The following is a 27451-nucleotide window of genomic DNA, read 5'->3' on the forward strand; positions in this document are numbered from 1 at the left end:
CCCAACCAAACTTTATTTTTAAAATACTGAGCAGTAAGGCGCACGACTTAGAAGTAACAACAGGGCAATGCATCTTCCATTATTGACTTTTCGTTGTTACAAGCAAGCTTATTTGTACACTCCTCTTCATCTCGTTAGTTTCAAATTATCATTTTATGATAGAACCTCTAATGGTGTTGTGTGTCATAACATGTTTCCTTTGAGTTCTGCATTAGTAATTTCTTTTAGCGTACATTGAGATAGCCAAAGTGTATTGTTATTTTAGCTATGATTATTCCTTTTCTCTTGCACTTCATCCGTCAAGTTATTTTGATTGAATTCATCATCGTAGCCACCACTTGACTTGAAGTTAGCGCTCAATCGACGTTCAAGGCCACTTTAATCATGTGATATGAGAAAGATCCTAAATCCATATAATATTACAGTACCCATTATCATCACTGGACGCAGCAAACACCAGTACCCATTATCATCACTGGACGCAGCAAACACCATCGTGGGTTACATACAAGAACATCATTTAAATATATCATTGTCCTGTTGCCAATGACTACAAATAGTTCTACAAAACTCACAAGGGGAAATATACAGTAAGAACTCAGCTACAAAAAGCAGGACCTCTTAATTCGTCCCTCGAGGGAATCTACAACAACTAATATAGACTAAAAACACAAGGTCCAGAAAGGCAACCAACTGGAGATTCATATTTTGTACAACAAAAATTATGGATGAAGAACCACCGGAATATCTTTAAAAGCTGTGAGGTATATCTAATGGCATGAAAACAAAAATGCTTTAAAAGGTCATCCATCTGCTTTAATGGTGTTTCACAATGTGTCAGAGCAACGTAGGCAATTGTAATTAATGAGCCGGTGTGCAAGGCTGCCAGCCTCTGGAACCATAGCCGAAGTTAAGCCATTCCAAAAGTGAAATGTGACGGCTTCTTTGAGGATAGTTTTGAACAGCGTATCTTGTTTAGCTTTCTCAGTTTCCGTTGCTGGTGCCGAGAAGTATCTGTCAAAAGAAAGAGATAAGCAGATTATGTAACTTTAACCAGCAGATATGATGATGACAGATCACAGAAACCATGACATGTTTAGATTCTGCCAAAGCTCCCTGAATGAGATAACGGACCAAGGACTCAAAAACTTTTTAAAAGAGCCAGTGGTCCACTTAAATACCATGTGAAAAAGATGACCTCTAATGAAGCCCAAAATATAGAAGGCCGCCTTTGAGAGTTCAAAGATTTCAAATAAGATTGGATGGGAATTAGCTGACCATTCTGTTTTTTGTCTTAAAAAGATATTTTACTCTCACAGCTAGTCACATGGGGTGTGTTTAAAATATTTACAAGAACAACATCAATATATAAGCTGTGTAATGTGCTGTTGTGCGGAATTTGAGATAATACGAGAAAATATAAACGCGAAAAACAAGACAACAGATTTACGTGATTCACCAATTTGTTGGCTACGTCCACGGGAAGAGAGGGAGCAGTTTTATTATGGAGAGGCAAAAACAGAATTACAGAATAGGGTTTCCCATAGCGTCTATATATAGTGCTAAGCTACGCCCTAACAGGCTTGGGCCCAACATACAGAATCAACAGAAAATTAAGGGCCCAATACAACAACATTGTATACCGTCCTTTCTGTTTGTAGCGGGTCCGATTCAAGGCATTCAACAAATCTCCACCTTGACTTGAATTCTCCGAACAGATTCTTCAGACGCACTATGATAGTGCCAGGCCTCCCCCTCTTCCTCAGAGTTGCCCCACAGGGCAATTAACAGCTTCTGATGTTGAGCAAGTCCAAACAGTGTTGAAACTTGCTCTGTGGAACCGGCTTTGTGAACATATCAGCAGGATTATCAGCAGTTCCTACTTTCTTCACCTTGATTCTCTTCTCACTTCTCAGAAAATGATACCTTACGTCGATATGCTTGGTTCTCTCATGATGGACTTGATCCTTGGCTAGACAAATTGCGCTCAAACTGTCACAATACACCGTAGCCTGATCATGATGCAGACCAAGATCACTAACCAGCCCTTTCAACCAAATCCCTTCTTTTGCAGCCTCTGTCAAGGCCATGTACTCCGCTTCCGTAGTAGACAAAGTCACTGTAGGTTGCAAAGTTGTCTTCCAACTGACGACAGATCCTCCAAGGGTAAACACATAGCCAGTCATCGATCTTCTTGTGTCAACATCTCCAGCATAGTCTGAATCAGAATAGCTAGTAACCAAGCACTGAGTATCACCTCCATAAATGAGACCAACGTCAGATGTACCTTTAAGGTACCGGAAAATTCTCTTCACAGCCTGCCAATGTTCTCTCCCTGGTTGTCCCATGAATCTGCTCACTACACTGACTGCATGTGCTAAATCTGGCCTTGTACAGACCATAGCATACATCAAACTTCCTACGGCACTGGCATAAGGGACTCGTGACATATACTTCTTCTCTTCTTCTGACTGTGGAGCGAACATGGCAGTGAGATGGATATTGGCAGCACTGGGGGTATCAATGGGCTTAGATGAAGACATGCCAAACCTCGCCAAGACCTTCTGAATATAGCTTCTCTGTGACAAGAAAAGTTTCCTTCTCTCTCTGTCTCTAATGATCTCCATCCCTAAAATCTTCCGAGCGGCTCCCAGATCCTTCATCTCAAACTCAGCACTAAGTAAACCCTTCAGCTTCTGAATGTCATACTTCTTCTTTGCAGCTATCAACATATCATCTACATAAAGCACCAGATAGATGAATGAATCATCATTGAGCCTATTGTAGTAGACACAACAATCATATGAGCTCCGAGTATAACCCAACTTCACCATATAGCTGTCAAACCTTTTATACCACTGCCTTGGAGACTGCTTAAGTCCATATAAGGACTTCTTCAACTTGCAGACGTGATTTTCCTTCCCTGGAACTTGGAAACCATCCGGCTGAGTCATGTATATCTCTTCCTCCAACTCTCCATGTAGAAACGCTGTCTTCACATCAAGTTGTTCAAGCTCCAGATTCTGATGTGCAACTATCGCTAGTAACACTCGGATGGAAGTATGTCTGACCACTGGTGAGAAGATCTCATTGTAGTCCACTCCCTCTCTTTGGTTGAAACCTCTAGCAACAACCCTGACTTTATACTTGACTCCTTCTGCTGGTGATATCCCTTCCTTCTTCTTGAAAACCCATTTGCAAGTAATAATCTTTCTCCCCGAAGGCTGTATGACCAGATCCCATGTCTGATTCTTGTGTAGGGACTCCATCTCATCTCCCATAGCGGCAAACCATTTTTCAGAATCAGAACTTAAAATGGCTTCTTTGTAAGTAGACGGCTCAGATGTATCTACCTCTTCAGCAACCTGCAGTGCATAACCCACCATGTCCTCAAAACCATACCTCGTAGGTGGCCGAACTCCAACCCTCCTTGGCCGATCTTGAGCTATACTCTGATGGATATCTGATGGCATAGATTCTGGAATATCAGTTTCAGTCTGTGGCTCTTGATCCTCCTCTTCAGGTTCCTTTAAATCGCTCTCGTTCTGAATGACTTGAAACTCCACCTGTTTGTCAAGACTCCTAGTTTCTGACGTAGTTGTAGGCTTCACAATGGTTCTAAGCAGAGGACTTTCATCAAAGACAACGTTCCTGCTCATAATAACCCTCTTTTCTGCTGGAGACCAGATTCTGAAACCTTTCACTCCATCTCCGTAGCCCACAAATACTCCCTTTTTAGCTCTTGGTTCTAACTTACCTTCACTGACGTGATAGTAAGCCGTACAACCAAAAGCTTTCAGATTTGAATAATCAGCAGCTTTTCCAGACCACATCTCCATAGGTGTCTTGCACTGTATGCCTGTATGTGGTCCGCGGTTAATCAAGTAGCAAGCTGTACTAACCGCTTCTGCCCAGAATCTTCTATCTAGCCCAGCATTAGAGAGCATGCACCTTGCTCTCTCCAGAAGTGTTTGATTCATCCGCTCAGCTACACCGTTCTGCTGTGGTGTATTTCTGACAGTGCGATGTCGAGCAATCCCTTCATCCTTACAGAATTGATCAAATTCAGACCAACAGAATTCCAGCCCATTATCAGTTCGCAACCTCTTGATCTTCTTCCCTGTTTGATTTTTCATCAAAATTTTCCACTCCTTGAACTTCTGGAAGGCTTCACTTTTATGCTTCATCATGTACACCCAAGTCATCCTTGAGTAGTCATCAATAATGGACACAAAAAATCTGCAGCCTCCCAAAGACTCAACACGGCATGGACCCCAGCAATCAGAATGGATATAATCAAGTGTGCCTTTTGTTCTATGAATGGCCTTTGGAAACTTGTTGCGATGTAGTTTTCCAAAAACACAATGTTCACAAAACTCTAGGCTCTTAACCTTATGACCAGCAAGTAAATCCTCCTTTGACAGAATTTGCATCCCTCTTTCACCCATATGACCAAGTCTCATGTGCCATAACTTAGTCATATCCTTCTGGTGAAATTCTGACGATGCAACATGGGCTGAACCTGTAACCGTGGAACCTTGTAGAAAATACAAAGTACCACGCATGACACCTTTCAGAATCAAATTTGAACCCTTCCAGACCCGCAAGACTCCATCTTTTCCCGACCAGCTGAATCCCTTGCTGTCCAAAAGACTGAGAGATATCAGATTTTTCGTCATCAATGGAACGTGCCTGACCTCGTTCAATGTGCAGAAGCTACCGTCATGTGTCCTTATCTTGATCGAGCCTGTCCCAACCACCTTGCAGACAGAACTGTTGGCCATCGAGATGCTGCCTCCGTCTACCTGCTCATAAGTCGTGAACCACTCTCTCCTAGGACAGATGTGATAGGATGCCCCAGAATCAAGAACCCACACATCTGAATGATGAGTGTGCTCATCCGCAACTAGGGCAATATCTTCTTCAGAATTGGTGTCTTCTTCAGCAACAGCAGCAGACACTGATTGTTTTTCCGATTGCTTCTTCTTCTTCGGACAATCAAATTTCCAATGTCCCTTCTCCTTGCAGTAATTACAAACATCATCCGGCTTTGCACCCTTCGACATCGGCTTATTTTTCTTTCCGCCGTTTTTCCTTCCCTTTCCGCTACTGGTGAACAGACCGGAAGGCTGTATGTCCGTACTTGTGCCGTTAGCCTTATGCCGTAATTCCCTGCTATGAAGGGCTGATCTGACTTCTTCCAGTGACACAGTATCTTTCCCAACAATGAACGATTGAACAAAATTCTCAAACGACATTGGGAGAGATACTAACAGAATCAGGGCAGCATCTTCATCCTCGATCTTCACATCGATATTACGCAATTCTAATAACAAAGTATTCAATTGCTCTAAGTGTTCCCTGAGTTGTGTACCTTCAGCCATTCGTAAACCGAATAGACGTTGTTTCAGAAGCAGCTTGTTGGTTAGAGATTTTGTCATGTACAAACTCTCCAGCTTCAACCACAGACCAGCAGCAGTCTCTTCATCCGAGACCTCCGTGATGACGTCATCCGCGAGACACAGCATGATCGTCGAGTGCGCCTTTTCCTCCAGAATCGCCATCTCAGGAGTAACGACGGCGTTCTTGTCTTTCGACAACGGCGCCCAGAAGCCTTGCTGTTTCAACAAGGCCCGCATCTTGATCTGCCATAAACTGAAACTGTTCCTCCCTGTGAATTTGTCGATTTTCACGTTCAAAGCAGACATCTCGAATTCTCCAAGAACACCGATTAACCGAGAGGCTCTGATACCAATTTGTTGTGCGGAATTTGAGATAATACGAGAAAATATAAACGCGAAAACAAGACAACAGATTTACGTGATTCACCAATTTGTTGGCTACGTCCACGGGAAGAGAGGGAGCAGTTTTATTATGGAGAGGCAAAAACAGAATTACAGAATAGGGTTTCCCATAGCGTCTATATATAGTGCTAAGCTACGCCCTAACAGGCTTGGGCCCAACATACAGAATCAACAGAAAATTAAGGGCCCAATACAACAACATTGTATACCGTCCTTTCTGTTTGTAGCGGGTCCGATTCAAGGCATTCAACATGTGCTCAAAAAATCTATATGTGGCTCTGAAATCTGTTACATCAGCCATGTTACACCAAAAAAGCAATGAAGAAATGCATCCGTACACAACACTAATTGCATATTCTTTTTTGCTTTCAGAAAAATCGTGTTTCTCTCCAGATTCATCAGATTGTTAGGGGTAAGGGTTTCCAAATTTTACCTTTATCTTTTCCAACATCTTTTCTACTTGAAGGAGATCTCTTGTTGATTCAAGCATTATCAAGTTGAATTATTAGCTGACCATTATAATACCAGGTATTCAAGTTGGAAAAATCGAGAATCAGTTTTCATTGAAACTCAAGGTTAGTTTCCCAACCGGCTTTACAGTTCAGAGAATAAGTCCTTGAATAGATGAATTTATTATTTTTGATGAAGTAAGATGTTGCAGAACTCCAATTTAGTCAGGGGGTTAACCACAAGCAAATGTATGGTCTCTAAGCCATATTGTGGGAGCTAATGAAATCCAGGGATAAATTGCTGGGCTCTAAGAGGGATAATTCTATTTACAGGGGGATAGATAGAATTTCACTCCTTAATTTCATTTTTTTTTTTGAAGGTTCTGCTAAAATCAGGAAGCTCTAACTAGACTGAGTTTTCAAAATTTTGAACAAGTGACCTGTTCTGGGACAAAATTTGCAATATTTAACTTCTGTTAACCATACAACTGTAGTTTTCAAATAGGGATAAGATTCTTAAGCCATATTCTGAACTAAAAGCCATGTGTGCTATAATCAATAACTACAATAACATACCTACTGTAATCCCACAAGTGAGGTTCGAGGAGGGTGGTGTGTAAGCAAACTTTACCCCTACCTTGGTAGGTTGAGAGATTGTTTACGGAAGATTCTCAGCTCAAGTAAAGTATTTCAAGAAGGTTGAAAAGAGGATACAATAGTAAAGAAGCCATGCTGAAAATAATGGAGAAAAGAATAATCTCAACAACACAAATACGACTACCTCTCCTCAAACCACAATTGTCAACCTCTCACACCTCCATCTCAACACTTCTGCTACTTTCATCTCCTAGACGTGTGAGTTCTTAACCTGCCTACACACTTCCCCATACAACGGTATGAACAATAATAATAAAACGTTCAAAATAATAAAAAATAAATCTTTCACTAAAAAATTTAAGCACTCACAATTCTAAGTACCACCTTTTAATACTTTTGACCTCAAGATTAAAAAGGATGTTAAGTTTGGTACCTGGTAATATTGTTATGACCGATAGGGAAGTAAACAAACGAGGGTTGAAATTTGATCTCCCTCTTTCTACCGGAAAGATTACCATTGACGGAAAATTTACTAGCAACTCTTGTCAAAAGATCAGCTACATTCCATCTCAATTGTGTGTCGTCATAAGGCTCCTTCAAACACTCCATTACAAAAGGGCTACAAAAGACATACAATAAAGTGAATCTTGGTCATAGGGCAGACAGAAAAGAAAATAATAATTTACATTTGTAAGCTTTTGTTAGGAATACTTGTGTTTCTATCCTTCTCCCGCAATAAACTGTAGCAAATATTTCTGACAGATTAACAGGTGCAATAAGAGGTTATTGTTCAAAACTCGCATCCTCCGATAGCGTTTTCAGGCTGCTAAGGACAACCCAAACATATTTTTGAAAACACAGTGGTATCTTGCTCAGCTTGCGTGCACCTCGATCAATCTTTATTTTATGAATGTGTAATTTTATCCACATAAAGCAGCCCTTCCCTAATTCCTCTATTTTCCTTATCCATGTCTCTTCCTCAGTGGGCCTCAAAATATTAGGCATGGGACATACTAAAATGCCACAGAAAGGTGGTTATTGTTGTTGGGTTTTAGCAAGTGTGAATGGGAAAAGAAAAGAGAAAATATCAAAAGTGAGGGAACTACTTTGGAGAGAAAATGAAAAGTCATTTCTTATAAATTTGCAGGTAACGGTAACACTCCGAAAAGTTGTTACTCTTTCCGAAAAGTCGTTACTTTTCGAAAAGTCGTTACTGTCCAAAAAGTAGTTATTTTCCTAACAGACACAATTTTTCGAAAAGTTGTTATTTTTTTTTTCAAAAGACACAACTTTCTGGATAAAATGGGTCTGAACAGATTTCACTGAACAGACATGTTCCTTGCTGAAAATGGCTATAAAAGGAAGTCAATTTTTGATTTTTTAAAAACTGAAATTTTTTTCTTTCTCTGCATTTATTTTTCTCTCAAATAAAATCAAAGTGTCGATCGACTGAGTCTGTGTGACTTGTTGTTGTTCTTCAGTTCGTTGAAGTTAAAGAAGTTTGAGGTACCTCTATTTCTTTAACAGGTTTAATCCGTTTTAACTTGGGAGAAATTAATCCATAACCTTGGGTATAGTGAGGGGATTAAATTTCTTAAGGACACACAGTAGTTTCTGTGGACTCGGATTAATTCTTCTATTTTAAACTTTTTCTGTTTCATCTTGTTTCTGTTTCTGTTCATTAACTTCATAAATACAAGTTATTGTAAGTATAACAATTGCAAGGTCCAAGCACACCAGAACCAGAACAGAGCACTTCAGAACTATTCAAGAGGCAAAGATTGTTTTGCAAGTACCTGTGCTTTCTAAAAGCCATTACAGCACCATTCAAAGTTTTTTTCACGTCGGTCATCCTCAAAAGCAACAGTATTACTAAGTGAAGACAATGAATTCAACACTATGATGTGCAACAACTATAAACTTCACCAAAAGAAATTAAGTTGTTATATTACTGAAGTTAGAACAATCCTGCAGAAAATAGAAAGGACAGAAGTTCATTACAAACATTAGACCACAGCTTTCATATGCTCCTTTAATCAATCTTTTTTTATAAGGTAAGTAAATTCTTTAATGTGAATCAGGGAAGGATTGAGATGTAACACATTTCATGATCCTAGTTTCATAAGGTTCTTTGCCAGGAGATGTTGGTGCAGCCTCACCACAACCCACTTTCTCTAAAAATAACTCATGTAATTCAGCTATTAAAAAAAAAAAAAACTCACTAGAGGCAGCAAATTTCTGGAATTATGTGATCTTACAAAGAAGCTTTCCATGTGCCACAGACACAACAATGAGTTATTCACTAACATATACTAACAGCAAAATCTTTTGTATGACTCAGAAAAACTTAGATCCTTCTTCAGTAGTTCTCTCACCGTCATTTTTTATGAAGTGTTTCTAACCATCATCAATTCCATTTCTTAACTTCATGAACAACCTGTCTTGTGATTTACTAGACCAAGTTTAAGAATATCAGCTATGGGAAACAACAACCGAAAGAAAAATATTACAATCACATTGAAATAAACTTCAGCAAATTGAATTCTTAAAAAAAAAAAAAAATCAGCAAATTGAAGTTAATCTATTGCATTAGAGAAGGTAAATGTTTCTGCCGTCAACTGATAAATCTCGAAAAAATTATTGGAATCATTTTTCTATTATACAAATAATACCTATTGAAATAAATAGTCGAGATCTTAAGTGCGGGCTCCTTATCTAATTTGCCTTACCTCAAGTCAAATGTTACATACAGGAAACACCAGATTTTTTAACCTCTGTTATGCAAAACTACGTGGAAGGTAATACATTTAAAATTAAAACTACAATGCATCATCATAGAGATAACACCTCGATTAGCTTCACAGTACATAACAATTTAAATACATTGGGAAGTGTATATTTTCCAAATTGCTTACTTGTATAGAGCTGCCAGCCTGACTAGTTCACTGTAATGGAAAGGATAATGTCTTGTCTGCTTCCATTCATACCAGAAAGAAACAAATACATGTGTTGGTGTGCCTAGTAGGAGCTCATCAAGATTGGGCATCACAACAGCCACTTTGAAGCTGCGGTATCATCAAAACCATCTCTAATAAAGTGCAAATGGAAGAATAAAACACCATAGACATGCATATTTGCGTAAATACACAAAGAGAACTTGAGATTATCTTCTTTTACAAAAAAAAAATATTGTTTTAAGTAAGAACTTAAGACTTATTGGAAGCACTTTGAGTATGATTTTCACGAGGCAAATATGGATAACTTGAGATGAAAATATTAGTCAAACAAACAACAAGCAGAGGCAGATCCAGGTACTTTTAGCAAATGAACTCATTGTATTTTTAAAATTATCGGTTCATATCTACTGTTTGTTGCAATATTCAACTCATAAATTTATGCTTGGCACCGGGTACCTGTACTCTACATCTGCCTCTGCCAACAAGATAACAAATCTAAACTGATGGAAGAAAGAAATTCAGTAATTTACCCAAACCACTAAAGAAATTAAGTTCGATTGTCTCAGAGAAAACCACCACACAAGCATCCCGGTGATACCGAGCGGTAAACATCCATGCCCAGAAACTTCACCTCGGGCATCATCTTCCACAACTTTCATATTACCATTCCTTATCTCTTCCTTACTCCTAGGAGCTGAATCTCCATCACTATCATCAACAACTCTTTTTCCAATTCTAGCATCATCGTTTAAACTTCTACGCTTCACTCTCTTACCTCTATTCACATCCTCATCATTAGTTTTCACTATTGAATTTCAAACATCATTTTTATACAAATATTTGTATAAATGAACTTTAAACAATTATACCAAGTATATTATACAAATTACATTATATAAACTAATTATACAAAATTCAAAAATTACATGTTTATACAAACTTTAAAAGGTTATAAACAAAAAGATTGAATCTATACGGTGACAAAACTGAAAAACCAAAGGAAATCATCATCATATACAAATATAGACCATCGTATATAAATGTGGCGATCCATACTAATGTGGCAAATTATACAACTTGAAGTTAGCCCACGTTATTAATAGTTAATGTTAGTCCCGAGAGGTAATTATAACAAACTATAGCTATGATGAGTAATTAAGAAGTACTCCCTCTGTCCACAATTATTTTATGTGGATTCTATTTTTTCATACTCAAACTATAAAAACTTTGACTAACATTTTAAGGTGTATTTTTTAATCATATTGATATGTAAAATATTGCAATTTATAGTACTTCTCATATACTTTTTGAATATCTAACTTTTTTGTTTATAATATCAAATTAATATAATCTAATTTAACTCTGAGAATTAGTCAAATTGACTTTCGCAAAACGCAACATGACAAATAAAAATTGGATGAAGGGAGTAATAATTTTGACTAACTTTTATGAAGTATTTTTTCATCATATTAATATACAAAAATAAAATAAAATTTATTGTATAACTTTTTAATATCTAAATTTTTTATTTATAATATCGAATTAATGTAATGTAATTTAATTTTAATAATTAATCAAATGGAGAGAGAAAATGACATATTAATCATAAGAGAAAATCATATACTCCGTTAATATGCGTCGACCTTTGTTAACGTACAAGAACCCGAGAGAGTCGCCCGTTAATTTTCTACTCATGCTCCCTTTTTGTAATTTGCAGATCATTGTTACGATTAAGTAATTTCAATTTTTATTTTATTTTTGGCAACAACTGTAAAAGATTATAATAATTAATAATCATCAAAATAATTACAATTAAAGAGCACCTTATTTCTATTAGCAGAAACGAGACCTCCAACAAAATAAACAACTAATTACATTTCTAGTTCTCTAATAAAATTTCTACAATTCTGTGCTCTCTTAGTTTTACAATATAAACGTATTCTCTCCCCTATCCCTTTTTTTTATCTGTGCGACAGTTGTCTAATTTTTGATAAACAATTTGAAATATATTTTTCATCAATTAACACGGAAATGGTTGCAACTTCTAGTACTTTTCTTATACTTTATAGATATCTAAAATTTTAAATCGGAAATATTGAGCTGAACTAATAAGTTAGTTAGTTAGGTTTAAGCAATAGTTGTATAATAAAAAGAGTATAAAGTAAGAAAAAAATAATTTAAAATGATTAATAGTTATAAAATGTTATAAAGATGGATTATTATCTAATATTTGTTGCTTATGGAAAGTAGCATATATTCTTTGAAATTAATCAAAATATGTAAAGACTGGACCAAACATCAAAATTATAAAAAAAAATAATCGATAATTGTATTTAAAATTGTGTCATATTTTCATTTTTTAAGTGATAATGCACAAGTACCCCATCAATCTATGTCTGAAATCTCAGAGACACACTTATACTATACTAAGGTCCTATTACCCCCTCCCCCGAACTTATTTTATAAATAATTTTCTACCTCTTTTCGTCCTACGTGGCACTATCTTGTAGGTCTAACGTGTGTTGACATTTTTTTTAAACTAGTGTCACATAGGCCGAAAAGAGGTAGAAAATTATATATAAAATAACTTGAGGGGTAATAGGATCTTAATATATTATAAATCTATCTCAGAGATTTCAGACATAGATTGAGGAATACTTATGCATTTGCCCTTTTTCTTTAAAAAAAAAAAAAGAGCCTGCAAAAGAAATGGGTAAGAAGAAGTAGAATGATACCAAAAAAACAAAAAACTTCGCACTACCAATAAGGGTTATGGTGGTGATGATTAGATAATTAGCTTCAAATTAGTGATATTCGTATTGTTTCTAAAAAACTTCTTTTCTTGTGTATATTGACATAGGAAGATTCTTCAGGTAAGAATTATTAGTGTTGTACTATATTATTTCACTTCTCAATTATAAGAGGGGTTTGCTAGACGATAAATATTACTCGTTTTCATTTTTAAAGTTCGAATTTATCTAAAAAAAATAAAAATATTTACTTCCAAAACGAAAAAGAAAAATGACATAGTTTAAACATTACATATTAATTTGTTGATACCACATCAAAACAAGAAAACAAAAAATTAACAATTTTGCCAATCAACCAACAAAAAGGAGTTACTAATATTGTGAATTCAAGTTATTGTGGGAGTAAAAATGTGTGAAAGCTCCGAGAAAGTATTTTTAAAAAATAAAATAAAAGAAGATTAATTTGTTAACCCAGCCTAAGTATTTTCATTTTAAAGTCAGTTAGAAAAGTATAACATTAATATCAATGCAGCTCCAGGTGTTACTCTTAAATGTTGTACTATATACTTATAAATATTTATTTATTGAGAAAAAGACTCAACAATAAAACGAGGAATAGTTATTCTGAAGAGTTTATCTAGAGTGTAAATTATATATATTATGAGTGTAAAATAAATAACACTACGTATATTAAATATTTAAATTCATTTTATTAAATGAAAAAGGGTAAAAAATATTTGTACCATATGAAAAACGATTTACAAGTATAAACATGTATACCTCAACTTATAAAAATTCATTTAGTCCTTAATATATTTCACTTATTGAAATAGTATTTAATATATAATAACGGTGCTCATTTTGATCCTTAATATATTTCACTTGATTGAAATAGTTGTTAATGTATAGTAAAAAGGTATCCATTTTAGTCCTTTATTGTAAATTTAACAAATTTCTAAAACAAGTGGTAAACTTAACTATGAACCCTATGTGGCTAACAAAATTCACCAACATTATCTTCTTTGTTAGCTTCAAAGAAAGATTTTCATAACTTCAAATACATTTTTCTACTTTCTCTAACACAATTTACTATTATCAATTTCCTAAAATATTATTTCACTGCCGTAAAACTCTTTTATGTTTTAAGCAAAGGAGAATAATAATACATTTTGTTAAAGAAAGTAGAAACAATTGTGTTCGATTTTATGAAGGTTTTTTCTGTAGAGCTAACAAAGAAACAATAATGGTCGTTCTTGTTAGTCATGTGAAGTTCACAGTTAAATTTCACATTCTCTTTATTAAATCTGCTAGGTTTAGAATAAATGGCTAAAATGAACACATTTTGATATATATTAAGGACTATTTCAATCAAGTGAAATATATTAACGATCAAAATAAATACATTATTATATATTACGGACCATTTCAATCGAGAGAAATATATGAAGGACCAAAATTAAAAATTACTCAGGATCATTTTGGTCATTTTCTCTCGACAAGTTGCTTTATTTTAATACTGTCACATTAAATATAAAAGGAATATTTCCAGCTTGGATCATTGACAATTCGTTGCTTTTATTAACGTTGTACTACATTTAAGTAGACCCGCTGTTTTTTTTTTGTTTTTTTTTTAATTTTAATTTTTTTCATTTTAAAAATATCTACAAATAATGGTAGTTGCTGTTTTTGGTGTGCGTATTGAATGTATAGCTCATAAATCACATAAGCAATATAATAACATTATATAAGCATGACCTGATAAGCTCGAATGTCTAAATTAACACGATACATATCACAAATTCAATTATTAAACTAAAAAAATTATTAAAACGTTTTTTATCCACCTTTTGTTGTAAAAATACCTCAACCTACATTTTAACTTAAAAGAATAAAAACCACTCAAACACAACACCCAAAATCTGATAACTATTTCAATTTAAAATATACACATGACTTATTATTATTATTATGATTAACCATGTATAATACTTAACTTAAAAATTAAAGCCACCCACTTATCAAACCCAACCCTGTTGACCCGATTGAACGAATCCGCCAAAAAAGAATAATAATCCAGAGCTTTTGCACACTTTAATTTATAAATTACATTTTATGACAGTATTTTAAGGAGTTCAGTTTCAAAACAAACACTTACTTTATACCATATATCAAAGGAATCATTTCTATAAATACAAATCAAAACAGAAATTTTGCCCACAAATAAGTGAATTATCCTTACCACAATTAACTCTTTTACTTCCACTGCAACATGAGGTTTGTCCATAAATGAGTGAACTATAAATTTATTTTTTCTAAAATTTTAAGTGTAATGTCATGTCTAGCCAATACATAAAATCTTGAGCTTCTTCAATAATAAATAATTTCTTATTCACTTAAAATTTTCTCAATTAGCTTTTGTCTTCTTCTACTGATAAAATATTTTGATCTTTGAAAATTGATAATCATGTATCAACAATTTCAACGGTCTGTATAATTTTTTTAGTTTTTTACTCCTCCCCTACATGCTCCTATCTTTGCTTTGTTGATAACTTAAACTTACGACCTTAAAATTAAAGTGAAGGATATATGCTTAACATCTAAATAATTTAGATACCTTAATATATAGTTTGGATACATTAAATACTAGTTCGCGGACATTAATATATAGCTCAAATACATGAAAGAAATAAAGAATTTTAGAAATTTTAGAAATAAAAAGGGATATTGGAAATAAGAAAATATAAGAAGCGTATTTCAGTAATTTTTCCTAATTTTTACAAGTGACTCTTAATTCTGTGCTAGTTAATTTTTGGGAAAATTACGTGTATAAGCAAACATATACTAATTAATTACTCAACATGACTATAGTTTGCTTTAATACAATTCACGACCTACTTTTAGCTATAATTACGAGGCTCGGCCTTTTGTTTTGTATAATTGAAAATTTGTAAATATTTTGCGTAACTTTTGTATAATTCAAAATTTATATGATATAATTTGTATAATTATTTTTACTTTTGATGTTTGTATTTGTATAAACTTGTTATTTCGAATTAATACAAAAATAACTGAATTGTACAAATGAACTAGTGAATTATACAAACATGCAAATTATATAAACATATGAATTATACAAACGAGACAACTTAGTAATAGTAGCTACAGCTCGCAATTATGCAAACTATAGCTATGGAGCATAATTAAGTTTATTATAGTGGCTATTTGTGAAAGTTTCTGTTAAAATGGCACAACAAGACATCTCATTTTACTAATTGGCAAAATATAGCCATTTTTTTATTTTTTGACCAAAAAAGGTTTTTTAAAATCTAATTTTGCAATTAATAGCCCACGTATTTTTTTAATTAAATTAATATAAAAGGTGGCAACATGATGTCCTTTTTTTATTGGGAAGTGATTTTTCTCCCTTTTTTTTTTCTCTTCTTTCTTCCCATCCATATACAATTCTTTGGAATCATATTTTCATTTATTCATTATCTTCTTCATTACTTTGAACAAAATATGTTTTACTTTCTTGTTTATTAGTTCTACATATTGAATTCTATAAAAATATTCGTCATAGCGTACTTTTTCTCTTTCGCTTTTAAATTCTTGATGATTTATTGATATTTACCGGTCAATTTTCCTAATTGTTAGCCAATGTTTGATACCCTCTTGTATTGTTGTTTCACTTTGGGGGGGGGGTTAATTTTGAAATTGAATATTATACCTAATTTACGTAAAAAATTACGTAATATTTTTTAATTGATTGTCATGTTTAAGAAAGTTATCCTAGGATCATTCATAAAAATGGAGATTCTGATTCTAATTTTGTGGATTCTCCATCCTTAACTCTAAATTTTATAACCATGTAAGTTCTTATTGTTATCCTATTCGACTTGTGTATTTTCTATTGAACATTTTATATTTCATGTGCAATTCTCATTTTTTTGAAGAAAGAATCTAGAATGTGTACAAATTTGGAGAGAATGCATATACGGATATGCATATATACATGAATGCAATATATATATGATGTTAATGATTAAATTATTTTTTTCAATGCAGTGTATATATATTATAAGTGAATGAATACATAAAGGAATAACATAGCTATAAATGTATAACAATACTAATCGAATGAATACACCATTTTTTTTACCTATATACAATCATCAAGTATACAATTGAATTTTTTATTATCAAATAATGAACAAAAAAATATATAAAAATATAATTTACGTTTTTAAACGGTTACATATTGTATATATAATTTTGTATGTTTCCGTTAGTTTTATTGTTTAGTGATATTGTTAATCAAAGAAAACAAAAAAAATTTATTAAAATGTCATTTATAATAAATTTAAGGAATCTCATAGTGTAATTCAATAATTACACTCTGTCCCGACAAATTTAGTATTTACTAAAAATCCCTTAAAATTTTTGTTCCGTGATACTTTAGACTCTAGTGATACATGGTAAATTTAAACTGTTAAGAAAAAAATGGGGAAAAAACAGTACATTTAAACTTGTTAACTAAAATAGCTTAATTTACGGTAACAGATCATTAATCAGCATTAAATTAGCACGTAATTGAATATTAATTTCAAATTTTGGAAATCAAAGATTATATCATCTATTTTGAATACAATTTTCAAAACCGCATGATACATAGAAAACATTATGATATACAATAAATTCATGTATCAATGCATCGTCTAAAACACTATACACACTGATTCAAAATGTATCAGCAAGCACACTTGATGGATTCAAAATGTATCAATGCATCATCTAAAACACTATACACACTTGATGGATTCAAAATGTATCAGCAAGTACACTGATTCAAAATGTATCAGCAAACACTTCATGTATCAATGCATCGTCTAAAACACTATACACACTGATTCAAAATGTATCAGCAAGCACACTTGATGGCGCAGTTATTGAAATTAATCACTGATACATGATAAAAAATTTCAAAAACCCTTGATACATAGGAAATCATATGATACACATCTAATTCATGTATCAAATCATAGACTAAACATTATAACCACTTAGTACTTATGTATTAAACCTATTGTCTGATACATGATAATAATTTTCATAATTTTTTGATACATATTGGATTCCTTAAAATTTTTACTAATTTCAACAACAATTTTAAAATAAGTATAAAAATACAAACCCGAAACAATGTAGGCCTGACGACAATGTTTGCTGCTTCTTTTTTCTTTTTTTGTTGTATTTTGATAAACTTTGATTTTGATGTTTCACCAGAGTCTTTGTTTGAATCCTTCTAAAGATTCATAGGATCATGCAAAGACTTTTTTCTATTTTCTTTCCAATTTTCATCGTCAGAATCATATAATTTAAAACTCTTTCATAGAGAAAAATTAAGAAGAAAAATTGGGATCTCTGTGATAATTGGGTCGGCATCAACCCGATTTTCAGCAAAATCATCAACTTGGATTTGATCAAGCACAAGTACTAATCCCATGGCAAAGGCACAATCAAACCCATACTTTATTGAGAGAGAGAAAATGTCTTTTCCAAGCACCATATGAGCACAAGCATTCAATTTTCAGAAATTTCAAATTTTTTGAATTTTGAAATTCAAAATTTCCATATTAAATGTCGTGAAACATTTTTAATTAAAATTAATAATTCAAAATTCAAAAAGTGATTCAGAAGATTGAGTGTTTTAGTGGAGAAAAAATAGGCATGATATGGGGAAGTGTGTATTATAGGAGAGAGAAGACCATGTATCTCTAAACTTATACTAAAATTAAAAATAAAAAAAAAGAATTATGTAATATTTAAAAAAGAAGGAAAAATTAGAGAATACTAAACTTATAGTTGTGTATTTAAGTTATTTTCCCTTTATAATTTGGGTCATTTTGTGCTTATTTTTTAGTTGTCTATTAAATGCTAATTAATGTTAGACTATCTATTGCTAATTATACTATCAATTGTATATATATATATGTCATTTCCTCTTTTTTAGTTGCGAAGAGCTAGCAGCCCATTTAATTGAGCCCATAAAATTGAAGTAAGTCCATGGATATGTGATATTGTCCGTTTTAACTTTTATGGAAAAGAACAAATAAATGGCTTTTACTTGTTTTCTAGTTGTATATATAATTGAAAGGGAAAATCAGATAAAATATTCATTAGGTTAAACTTTTTCAATTATTATTTGTTAATTGTTATATAAAATTGGCCATTCATCCACTACTTCTTGCCGGTGAGGTGCATTGTGATGATCTCCAATTCATGCCATTAACGTTTGAATTAGTCAAAAGGTAATATGCGCTTGTTTGGTATTTGATTTTAGAAAAGCGTGCATCATATTTTAAATTAAACAAGTTTGGTTCAGTTCGATTTAGTTTTTTGGTATTTTTAAATCAATTTTTTAATGTGAATAAGAATAAAGAAAATAACGAGAAAATATGATAAAATAATAATTATTTTTCAGTTCACACTTCAAACTTCAAAGTAACAACTAAATGTCTAACAATAAAAGGTAAGAACATCAATTCATTGTTCAAACTTCATACTAACAACATAAAATGATAAAATCATAAAGTAGAAAGTAGAAACACCAAGTTGATGTTCAAACTTGAATTAAATTGAGTTTTATTTAGTTTAGACTTTAGATCTGTAATGTTTCATATTTTGTTATTTAGATTTTTTCTATTTAAGTTTAGGCTCTAAATATGAAAATTGAAATGAGCCAAATAAAGTTAAAAATTAAGTAATACATTTAATATTTTTAAATTTATTTAATAAACTTTGATTCTTCAATGCATCATAATTTATTTAATGTATTCTAGTTTAATTTTTAAACAAGTTTAATTAAGGGCAAATTAATTTTAAATTCTGTTTAAGTATTTTATTAGAGTGAATGATCGCATATTTGTCTATTGAGAGTGGAGAAAATTTAGGAAGACATCATGGCTAGTTTTGATATTCCAACAATTGATGTTTCTCCATTCATTACATCAGAGGAAAATGAAGAAGGGAAAAAGAAGGCGATTGAGCAAATGAGAGAAGCTTGTGTTAACTATGGCTTCTTCCAAATTGCGAATCACGGAATTCCTTTGGATTTGTTGAGCAGAATCATGGATATGTACAAGACTTTCTTTGCTTGTTCAGATGAAGAAAAACTATCGGTACCTTCTGATAACTATTTCAAAAGCACAAAGAAATCTGCTGGGACTTATGAGCAGCTACTGTTTCATCTTTCATCCTCTGGTTTCAACGTCTGCCCCGAAAATCCACCTCGTTTCAAGTAATGTTTTACTAATTTATTGGAAACTGTTTCTAGTTTAAGCGATTTCCTGTTATGGTGATTTGAGAATGTTGTTTGTGAAATAAATCTGTTTTGATTTTGTTAGGCAAGTATTGGAGGAGATGGCTTCACATTTCACAAATTTAGGATTTGTATTGGGGAGAATCATAAGTGAGTGTCTGGGCATCCCTCCTAACTTCCTAGCAAACTACAGAAATGATCAGGCTAAGGACTTCTTGCTCGGCATCCACTACAGTCCAGCGACAGAAGCTGAGAACGTAGGAAAATCCGCACACAAAGATCCTGGCTGCATCACCATTCTCTACCAGCCTGAAGTTGGAGGTCTTCAGGTGCAGAAAGATGAACAGTGGATTCCCATAGCGCCTTCCAAAGACAAACTAGTAGTTAATATTGGTGATGTCATTCAGGTAATTATAGTTTGGTTATTACTGATTTATTTCACAGTTACAATTCTTCAAGTTAACATTTTATTTTGTGTTTACGTATTAAAAAGGTGCTAAGCAACAATAAATTCAAGAGTGCAACGCACAGGGTGATCAGACCAAGAGAAACAAACCGTTACTCGTGTGCTTTCTTCTACAATGTGCAAGGAGACAAGTGGGTTGAGCCATTACCACAGTGTACCAAGGAAATTGGAGAATCGCCCAAGTACAGAGGATTCATCTTTAAAGAATATGTGCAGCGGAGACGCAGAGACGAGACTCATCCACCAGCTAGACCTGAAGATCTATTCAATATATCCCACTACTCAATTTCTACTTAGAGCACAAGTCTATATGGAAAGAAACATAGCATAAATACGTATGTCAAAGTGTGTGACTATCTCATTTAAACTATTACCGGGGACACAATTATTTTCTTAATTATGTTAACACGTCTTTGATCGTATAAGCCTGATTCTTTGAAGAGGAATCCTCAATGCGCTGTTTGTTGTTACTGATTTAAAATAATCAAATTGCAGATACTGCAAAACTTGTTTGTTTGTTTCCTATTTTTTTTTTCTGAATAATGTCAAGTACTCCTTCATATTGTTTACTCTAGTTTTAGACACCAATGCATATTACCTATTTAAAATTAAAAATAAGAAAACAGAAGGCTATTAGTTTGCCCATCGTCATCTTTCATCAGGTGGGCAGGTACATTATGATTTTTTTATTGGTTTTTGAATTTTGGATCAGAGTTTGCTGATCTGTTGTATTTTAATAATGTTTCTGTGGACCTTGATTCAATACTGGCTTTTGAATTTTTTTAATTTTTTGGCTTTTGGAAATCTGGATCAGGACATGAACAGACAGATGGGCAATGGAAAATGACATTCAGCGACCAAAAAAACAAAAGAACACATGTCATACATCTAAATTAATGGTTGAGATTTAAACACCTGAATCTCATAAGAACTTGGAGAAATGAAGAGATGCCAAATTTAACTAACTTCTTATAAAATAAACTCAATACAACATCCAATATAAGACGAAGAACGAAAAATTAAGGAAAACATCAATATGGCTAGTTTTGATATTCCAACAATTGATGTTTCTCCATTTTTTAAATCAGATGAAAATGAAGGAGCGAAAAAGCAGGCTATTGAGCAAATTAGAGAAGCTTGTGTTAGCTATGGTTTCTTTCAAATTGTGAATCACGGAATTCCTTCTGACTTGTTGAGCAGAACCATCGATATGTATAAGACTTTCTTTGGCTGTTCCGATGAAGAAAAACTGTGTTTACCTGATAATTATTTAAAAAGCACGCCGAATTCAGCTGAGACTTTTGAGCACTTGTGGTTTCGTTTTCCATTCTCTGGCTTCAATAACTGCCGCAGCATTACACCTCATTTCAAGTAATATTAATTCCGCTATATTCTCTCTCAAATTAACTGCTGATCCTCTGTTATGGTGTTTCCAATATAATTTTCATGTTCTCTGTTTGATATTCTTAGGAAAGTATTGGAGGAGATTGTTTCCCATTTCACAAAATTAGGAGTTGTGTTGGAAGGGATCATAAGTGAGTGTCTTGGACTCCCTCCTGACTTCCTCTCAAACTACAGAAATGGTCGTTCTCGGGACTCGTTGATGGGGCTGCACTACTTTCCAGCGACAGAAGATGACAACACAGGAAAACCTGCACATGAAGATCCTGGCTGCTTCACTATTCTCTACCAGGATGAAATCGGAGGCCTTCAAGTGCACAAAGATGACCACTGGATACCCATACCGCCTTCCAAAGACAAACTAGTTGTTAACATTGGTGATGTCATTCAGGTATATATAATTCGAATGCTCGTTGATTTCAAATTTACCATTATCCCAAAATTTTAACTTCTTATGACGTTGTTGACGTATAAAAAGGTGCTAAGCAACAATAAATTCAAGAGTGCAACTCACAAAGTAGTGAGACCAATTGAAACAAACCGTTACTCGTACGTGTTCTTCTATAATGTGGAAGGAGACAAGTGGATTGAGCCATTACCACAATTTACAAAGGAAATTGGAGAGTCTCCCAAGTATAGAGGATTCGTGTTTGAAGAATATCATGAGTTGAGATTCAGAAACAGGAGTCATCCACCAGCTAGACCTGAAGATCTCATCCATATAACACACTACTCAATTTCTAATTAGACAAAATGTTTATGTGATGAGAAATTTTCTCTCTATATGGCAAGAAACATAGCGATGATATGTATGCAGATCTTTTGTTTTCTTTCTTTTCCGAATAACATCAACTACTCCTTTCATATTGTTTTAGACATCAATGCATCTGTTTTATAAAATTTAACTCCCTATTAAAGCTACATGGAATAAAGACTAATGAGATTTTTTTCTCAACAAATGTGAAATAGTCCTAATTTAGATGTAACAAAACAAATTCATGGCCAGAAACTGAATACTTATATGGCCACATGGGGCAGAAATCAACAACTGACTTCTCCTTAAAACTTCACTTTTTTTTTTATAAAGAGGTTGTGAACAACATTGTGGGTGAAGAAACATCATTCTAGTATTGAATGTTAGAAACGATTGATATTTCTTCATTGTTTAGATCAGAGGAAAATGAAGAAGCGAAAAAATAAGGCTATGGAACAAATTAGAGAAGCTTGTGTTAACTATGGTTTCTTCGAGATTGTGAATCACAGAAATCCTTTGGAGTTGTTGAGCACAAGTATGATGAACAAGATCCAATAAATCCAAGAAGAATTGATCGATGAACTATCAAGTGTTTTTGGACAGAGTTGAAAAAGAACATACTTCAGGTTACTTACCTTTTTTTAGTTCATACATATTCAAGTTTATGACTAATAAATAACTCAATCTTACCCTTGACTTTTATATTCTTTTTGGATTTATTTTTTACTAGTACAAAGGATTCATCTACAAAGAATATCTGCAGTTGAGACTCAGAAACTCGACTCATAGTCCATAGACCTGAAGATATGATCGATATAATTCAGTACTCAATTTCTAATTAGAGGACAAATAGCAGATCTTGATTCTTTTTTTTCTGAATAACGTCGAGTACTCCTTCATATTGTTTACTTTTTGTTTTTTAGTTTAGACACCAATGCATCTGTTTTATAAACTTAACAGATGGAATCTAGATTATTCAGATTTTGTTTTCTGAACAAATACTTGATAATTAATGCTAAAAAATAAACCACAATTTTTGTCTGCTGGTAACGTTACTAAGGCCCACACAGGCCAACTGAAGAAATAATGGGGTTAAAGAGCCTCTTTTTTAGGTAAGAATTTATTATCTATATATGGGGTTTATGTTTATAAGCTGACATAAAAAATACTAGTAATTTTATTTTGTCATGTCAAATTATGTTAATGATAAATGTGGTTGAGTAATTTTTGTAGCGATTCATTGTTCGGACTCCACTATTTACCAGTGATGACAACATTGAAAACCTGCACATGAAGATCCTGGCTTCTTCACTATTCTCTACCAGGATGAAGTTAAAGGCCTTGAGGTTCTTAAAGATGACCATAGCGCCTTCCAAAGACAAACTAATTGTTAACATTGGCGATGTCATTCAGGTATTTCATTTATAACTCCGCTCTTGCTTGGTTACACATTTACCACTGTCCCAAAATTTAACCAACTTATTTTGACATAAATTAAAAAAAGGTGCTAAGCAACAATAAATTCAAGAGTGCAACTCATAGAGCAGCGAACCCAAGTGAAACAGACCGTTACTCGTACGCGTTCTTCTATAATGTGCAAGGATCCAAGTGGGTTGAGCCGTTACCACAATTTACAGAGGAAATTGGAGAGTCGCCTAAGTACAGAGGATTCTTGTTTGAAGAATATCTTCAGCTGAGAATAAAAAACAGGAGTCATCCACCAGCTAGACCTGAAGATCTCATCCATATAACCCACTACTCAATTTCTAATTAGAGGACAAGTCTATGTGATGAACAGTTTCATCTATATTATGGAAATAAAGATGTGTGCGACCATCTCAATTAAAAATTTAAATTGTTAGCGAGCACAATGTGTTTTTGTTAGTTAAGTTAACACCTCTTTCAGATTCTATGAAAAGAAATCCTCAAATTTATATCTGTGTCTTGCCGCGGTATGTTGTTTCCAATTCAAAATAATGAAATTGCAGATTTTGTTTTCTTGCTTTCCTTTTTTAATTTTCAGAATAACGCCTTCCTATTGTTTACTATACTTTTAGACATCAATGCATCTGTTTTTATAAAATTTTACTCCATATTAAAACTATATCGGAATCTAGAGTATTGAGATTTTCTCTGAACAAATCTTTGATAATTCTAAAATGATTGTATTTCACAAATGAGAAAGAGTACTAATTAAGATTAACAACGCAAATTATAGTGAAATCACGTGAAGTTATATAAATTGAAGGATCCATGTGACGTGGTTATGTCCTTTTTCTATGGGGAGTTAAATTATTTGATTTAATTAATCTGTAACCATACTTATCCTTTTTTATAATGTTAATCATCAGCCAGAAACACACGTATCTACATAAGTACTTAAAAAGCCACCATTTTTGTTTGTAATCTTGTACTAATAAGATTTTTCTTAGTCATATTGAATGTGGTAAATAAACATGTCTAATTCAGTGATGCCAATAGTTGATCTCTCCCCGTTCTTTTTACGAGATGAAGATGGCCAGAGAAAGGCAAGAGAAGTGATAAACGAAGCATGTAGTCGATATGGCTTCTTCCAAATTATCAATCATGGGGTGCCTTTGGACCTTATGAGCCGCGCCTTAAATCTATCAAAGTCCTTTTTCGAGTGTCCTGTTGAAGAGAAAATGAACTGTTCTCCATTGCCAGGGGCGCCTTTTCCTGCAGGCTATAACCGAAAACCAAATCCATCTTATGAATTTGCAGAGTACTTGGTCATGCTTCACCCTGGATCCACCTTCAATGTTTTTCCTCCCAATCATCCACAGCTCCAGTAAGTTATATATTAGAACGAAACGATTTATATGCATGAAATTTTTTGACATGATTAGTATTGTTTGATCATATTTACCATGTTATCAATTAAAATTTCGTCATAGAGTTTGCTTCTCATTACCTTTTTGAGTGATCTGATTGCGTAAATATTGACCTTAAAATCACACTACTAGTTAATTTCATTATTTGTTGAGAACCTTTACATCTTTTAAAACATATGACAGAGCTATCCAGAAAATGAATACTTTATTTATATGACCATATGGGGCAGAACAGAAATGATTAAAGGCTATTTAATTTTAAAATCCCATAGATTTAACTATTTTTATTGGAGTGAATGATTAAGGGCTAGTTAATTTTATATGAGTGAATGATTGCATATTTCTCTATTAATCTAATGTATAGAACACAAATCATCACCTTTGTAGGGCATGAAAAGCTGATCACTTAAAATTTAAAAATAAACAGAAAGGAACTTGTCCTTCAAGTTGAACGAATAGCCATTGACATATTAATTTCTAATTGTTTATTCAATGTTACAGAGAAGTAATGGGAGATTTATTCAATCAATTCGCAAAGATCGGAGCGATTTTAGAAAGCATCCTTAGTGAATCGTTGGGTTTGCCTCCAAGTATTCTTCAAGAATTTAACAATGAGAGGAATTCTGATGTATTGACAGCTTTGTATTATTTGCCAGCAACAGAGAATGAGAAAATGGGAATAAATTCACATAGAGATGTTGGATGTATAACATTTGTGTTACAGGATGAAGTTGGAGGGCTTGAAGTTCAAAAAGATGGTAATTGGATCCCAGTAACCCCCAATAAAGGTGCCCTTGTTGTTAACATTGGTATTGTTCTTCAGGTAAAAAAGAAATTATACTTGCTACATTATATAAGTATCATTAATATTTAAACCGCCAAGGGATGTGATGGGATGAATCGGATCACTCTACTCTTAACTAGAGATCTTGAATTTGAGTCTTATAATTGCAGACAACCATAAGTTGAGGAGGTACACGCGACTAGTATCCTTTATTGGTGGACCCGACTCAAAAACTTTTTCCAACACTCTTAAATTTGAATTAGTCTAAGGAGATACTAGATGTTTATTTATTTTATGTTATTTTTTGTTGAAGGTGCTGACGAATGACAAATACAAGAGTCCAAATCATAGGGCGATGAGACCGAATGGGAGATCAAGAAATTCATTTTCATTCTTCTATAATGTATCAGGGGAAAAATGGCTTGAACCCCTTCCCCATTTCACTAAGCAAATTGATGAGAAACCAAATTATAAGGGATTCATTTACAGTGATTATTTACAAAAACGCAACGAAAATAAACTCAAACGTGCTGCTGGACTTGAAGAAGATCTTGGTTTATCTCATTTTTCACTCACTAGATCAATAGAAAATCATTAAATTTGTGTTTTATCAATCATTGTTCCCCTTCATTTTAATATCATTAAATTTGATATGTTTTTGGGCCAAATTATCTCTTAATGGACTAAATTCATACAGCCCAGGAAGGTTGGATTGGACAGGCGTCCAGGTCCATTTCTAATGGATAATACCAAAAAAAAATAGTCATTATTATCGCGGAATTTCAAATTTTACATGTAAACAAGAGAGTAATGAGAGATTCATTAATATCAATATCTCAATTTATGTGTAAATATGGTTTTGGTAGGATGATATTCATTCTTCTACTTTTAATTAGAGATTTTCAATCGATTTTTTTGAAAATGACTTTGTATATTGATGAAAATGTTGGACATCATATGAAAACTTAATAAAAGAAAATCTCAAATTATGCTATTAACAGAATTGTAATTCAACCATCTTTATCAAATTCACTCAGGCTCAAAATCTATAATTTATACATATTTGATAGATACACATACATACATGGTCTAGGCAAAAACCTTTTCATATCAATAGCTTATTACTCATTTGGATACATATTTGAGTTATGCGATACATTGTTAATTTTAATTATATTTATCCATATAAATGTCACATTATATCTAAAAACTATTTTTTATTTTATTTTTGAATGATAAATTTAAAGTAATTGTTGAATGCCTTGAATTGGGCCCTTAATTATTTGTCAATTCTGTATTTTGGGCCCAAGCCTGTTAGG

The 27451-nt window shown here is 33.2% G+C and overlaps 4 protein-coding genes across 11 annotated transcripts; 3 read left to right on the forward strand and 1 right to left on the reverse strand.

Annotated features, from left to right (window-relative positions):
• Positions 1 to 506: 506 nt before the first annotated feature.
• Positions 507 to 11666, reverse strand: LOC101258451 (uncharacterized protein At4g19900). Of its 7 annotated transcripts, none has more exons than XR_011220146.1 (6): positions 10338 to 11666; positions 9766 to 9938; positions 8647 to 8818; positions 7562 to 7863; positions 7284 to 7469; positions 507 to 1014 (listed from the first exon to the last, which is right to left on the reverse strand). XR_011220146.1 is itself a non-coding variant. In XM_026030131.2 (5 exons), exons 3-5 carry the CDS (start codon positions 8700 to 8702, stop codon positions 828 to 830), a joined length of 429 nt encoding a protein of 142 aa, XP_025885916.1. In that variant the 5' UTR covers positions 8703 to 8818; positions 9766 to 9938; positions 10338 to 11666; the 3' UTR covers positions 507 to 827. The 7 variants fall into 7 exon arrangements, 4 of the variants coding, with proteins under 4 accessions (XP_025885916.1, XP_010318803.1, XP_010318802.1 ...); XR_011220147.1 differs by having other exon boundaries at positions 7537 to 7863; XR_011220145.1 differs by having other exon boundaries at positions 7284 to 7863.
• Positions 9945 to 20847, forward strand: LOC101268086 (protein DOWNY MILDEW RESISTANCE 6). 2 transcript variants are annotated; one of them, XM_026030129.2, is made up of 4 exons: positions 9945 to 10161; positions 19569 to 19854; positions 19961 to 20282; positions 20369 to 20847. In XM_026030129.2, the coding sequence occupies exons 2-4, from the start codon at positions 19607 to 19609 to the stop codon at positions 20636 to 20638; spliced, it is 840 nt and encodes a 279-aa protein (XP_025885914.1). In that variant the 5' UTR covers positions 9945 to 10161; positions 19569 to 19606; the 3' UTR covers positions 20639 to 20847. The 2 variants fall into 2 exon arrangements, with proteins under 2 accessions (XP_025885914.1, XP_004236012.1); XM_004235964.5 differs by lacking the exon at positions 9945 to 10161 and having other exon boundaries at positions 19106 to 19854.
• A 336-nt stretch (positions 20848 to 21183) lies between these two features.
• LOC101244471 (flavonol synthase/flavanone 3-hydroxylase) lies at positions 21184 to 22642 on the forward strand. Its single transcript, XM_019213093.3, has 3 exons — positions 21184 to 21712; positions 21812 to 22133; positions 22221 to 22642. Exons 1-3 carry the CDS (start codon positions 21378 to 21380, stop codon positions 22488 to 22490), a joined length of 927 nt encoding a protein of 308 aa, XP_019068638.1. The 5' UTR covers positions 21184 to 21377; the 3' UTR covers positions 22491 to 22642.
• A 135-nt stretch (positions 22643 to 22777) lies between these two features.
• Positions 22778 to 26908, forward strand: LOC101258146 (protein DOWNY MILDEW RESISTANCE 6-like). Its single transcript, XM_004236420.5, has 4 exons — positions 22778 to 23909; positions 25011 to 25305; positions 25850 to 26171; positions 26446 to 26908. Exons 2-4 carry the CDS (start codon positions 25103 to 25105, stop codon positions 26728 to 26730), a joined length of 810 nt encoding a protein of 269 aa, XP_004236468.2. The 5' UTR covers positions 22778 to 23909; positions 25011 to 25102; the 3' UTR covers positions 26731 to 26908.
• The last annotated feature ends 543 nt before the right edge of the window (positions 26909 to 27451 follow it).

Source organism: Solanum lycopersicum, chromosome 3, assembly GCF_036512215.1.
Source record: "Solanum lycopersicum chromosome 3, SLM_r2.1".
Classification (NCBI taxonomy): domain Eukaryota; kingdom Viridiplantae; phylum Streptophyta; class Magnoliopsida; order Solanales; family Solanaceae; genus Solanum; species Solanum lycopersicum.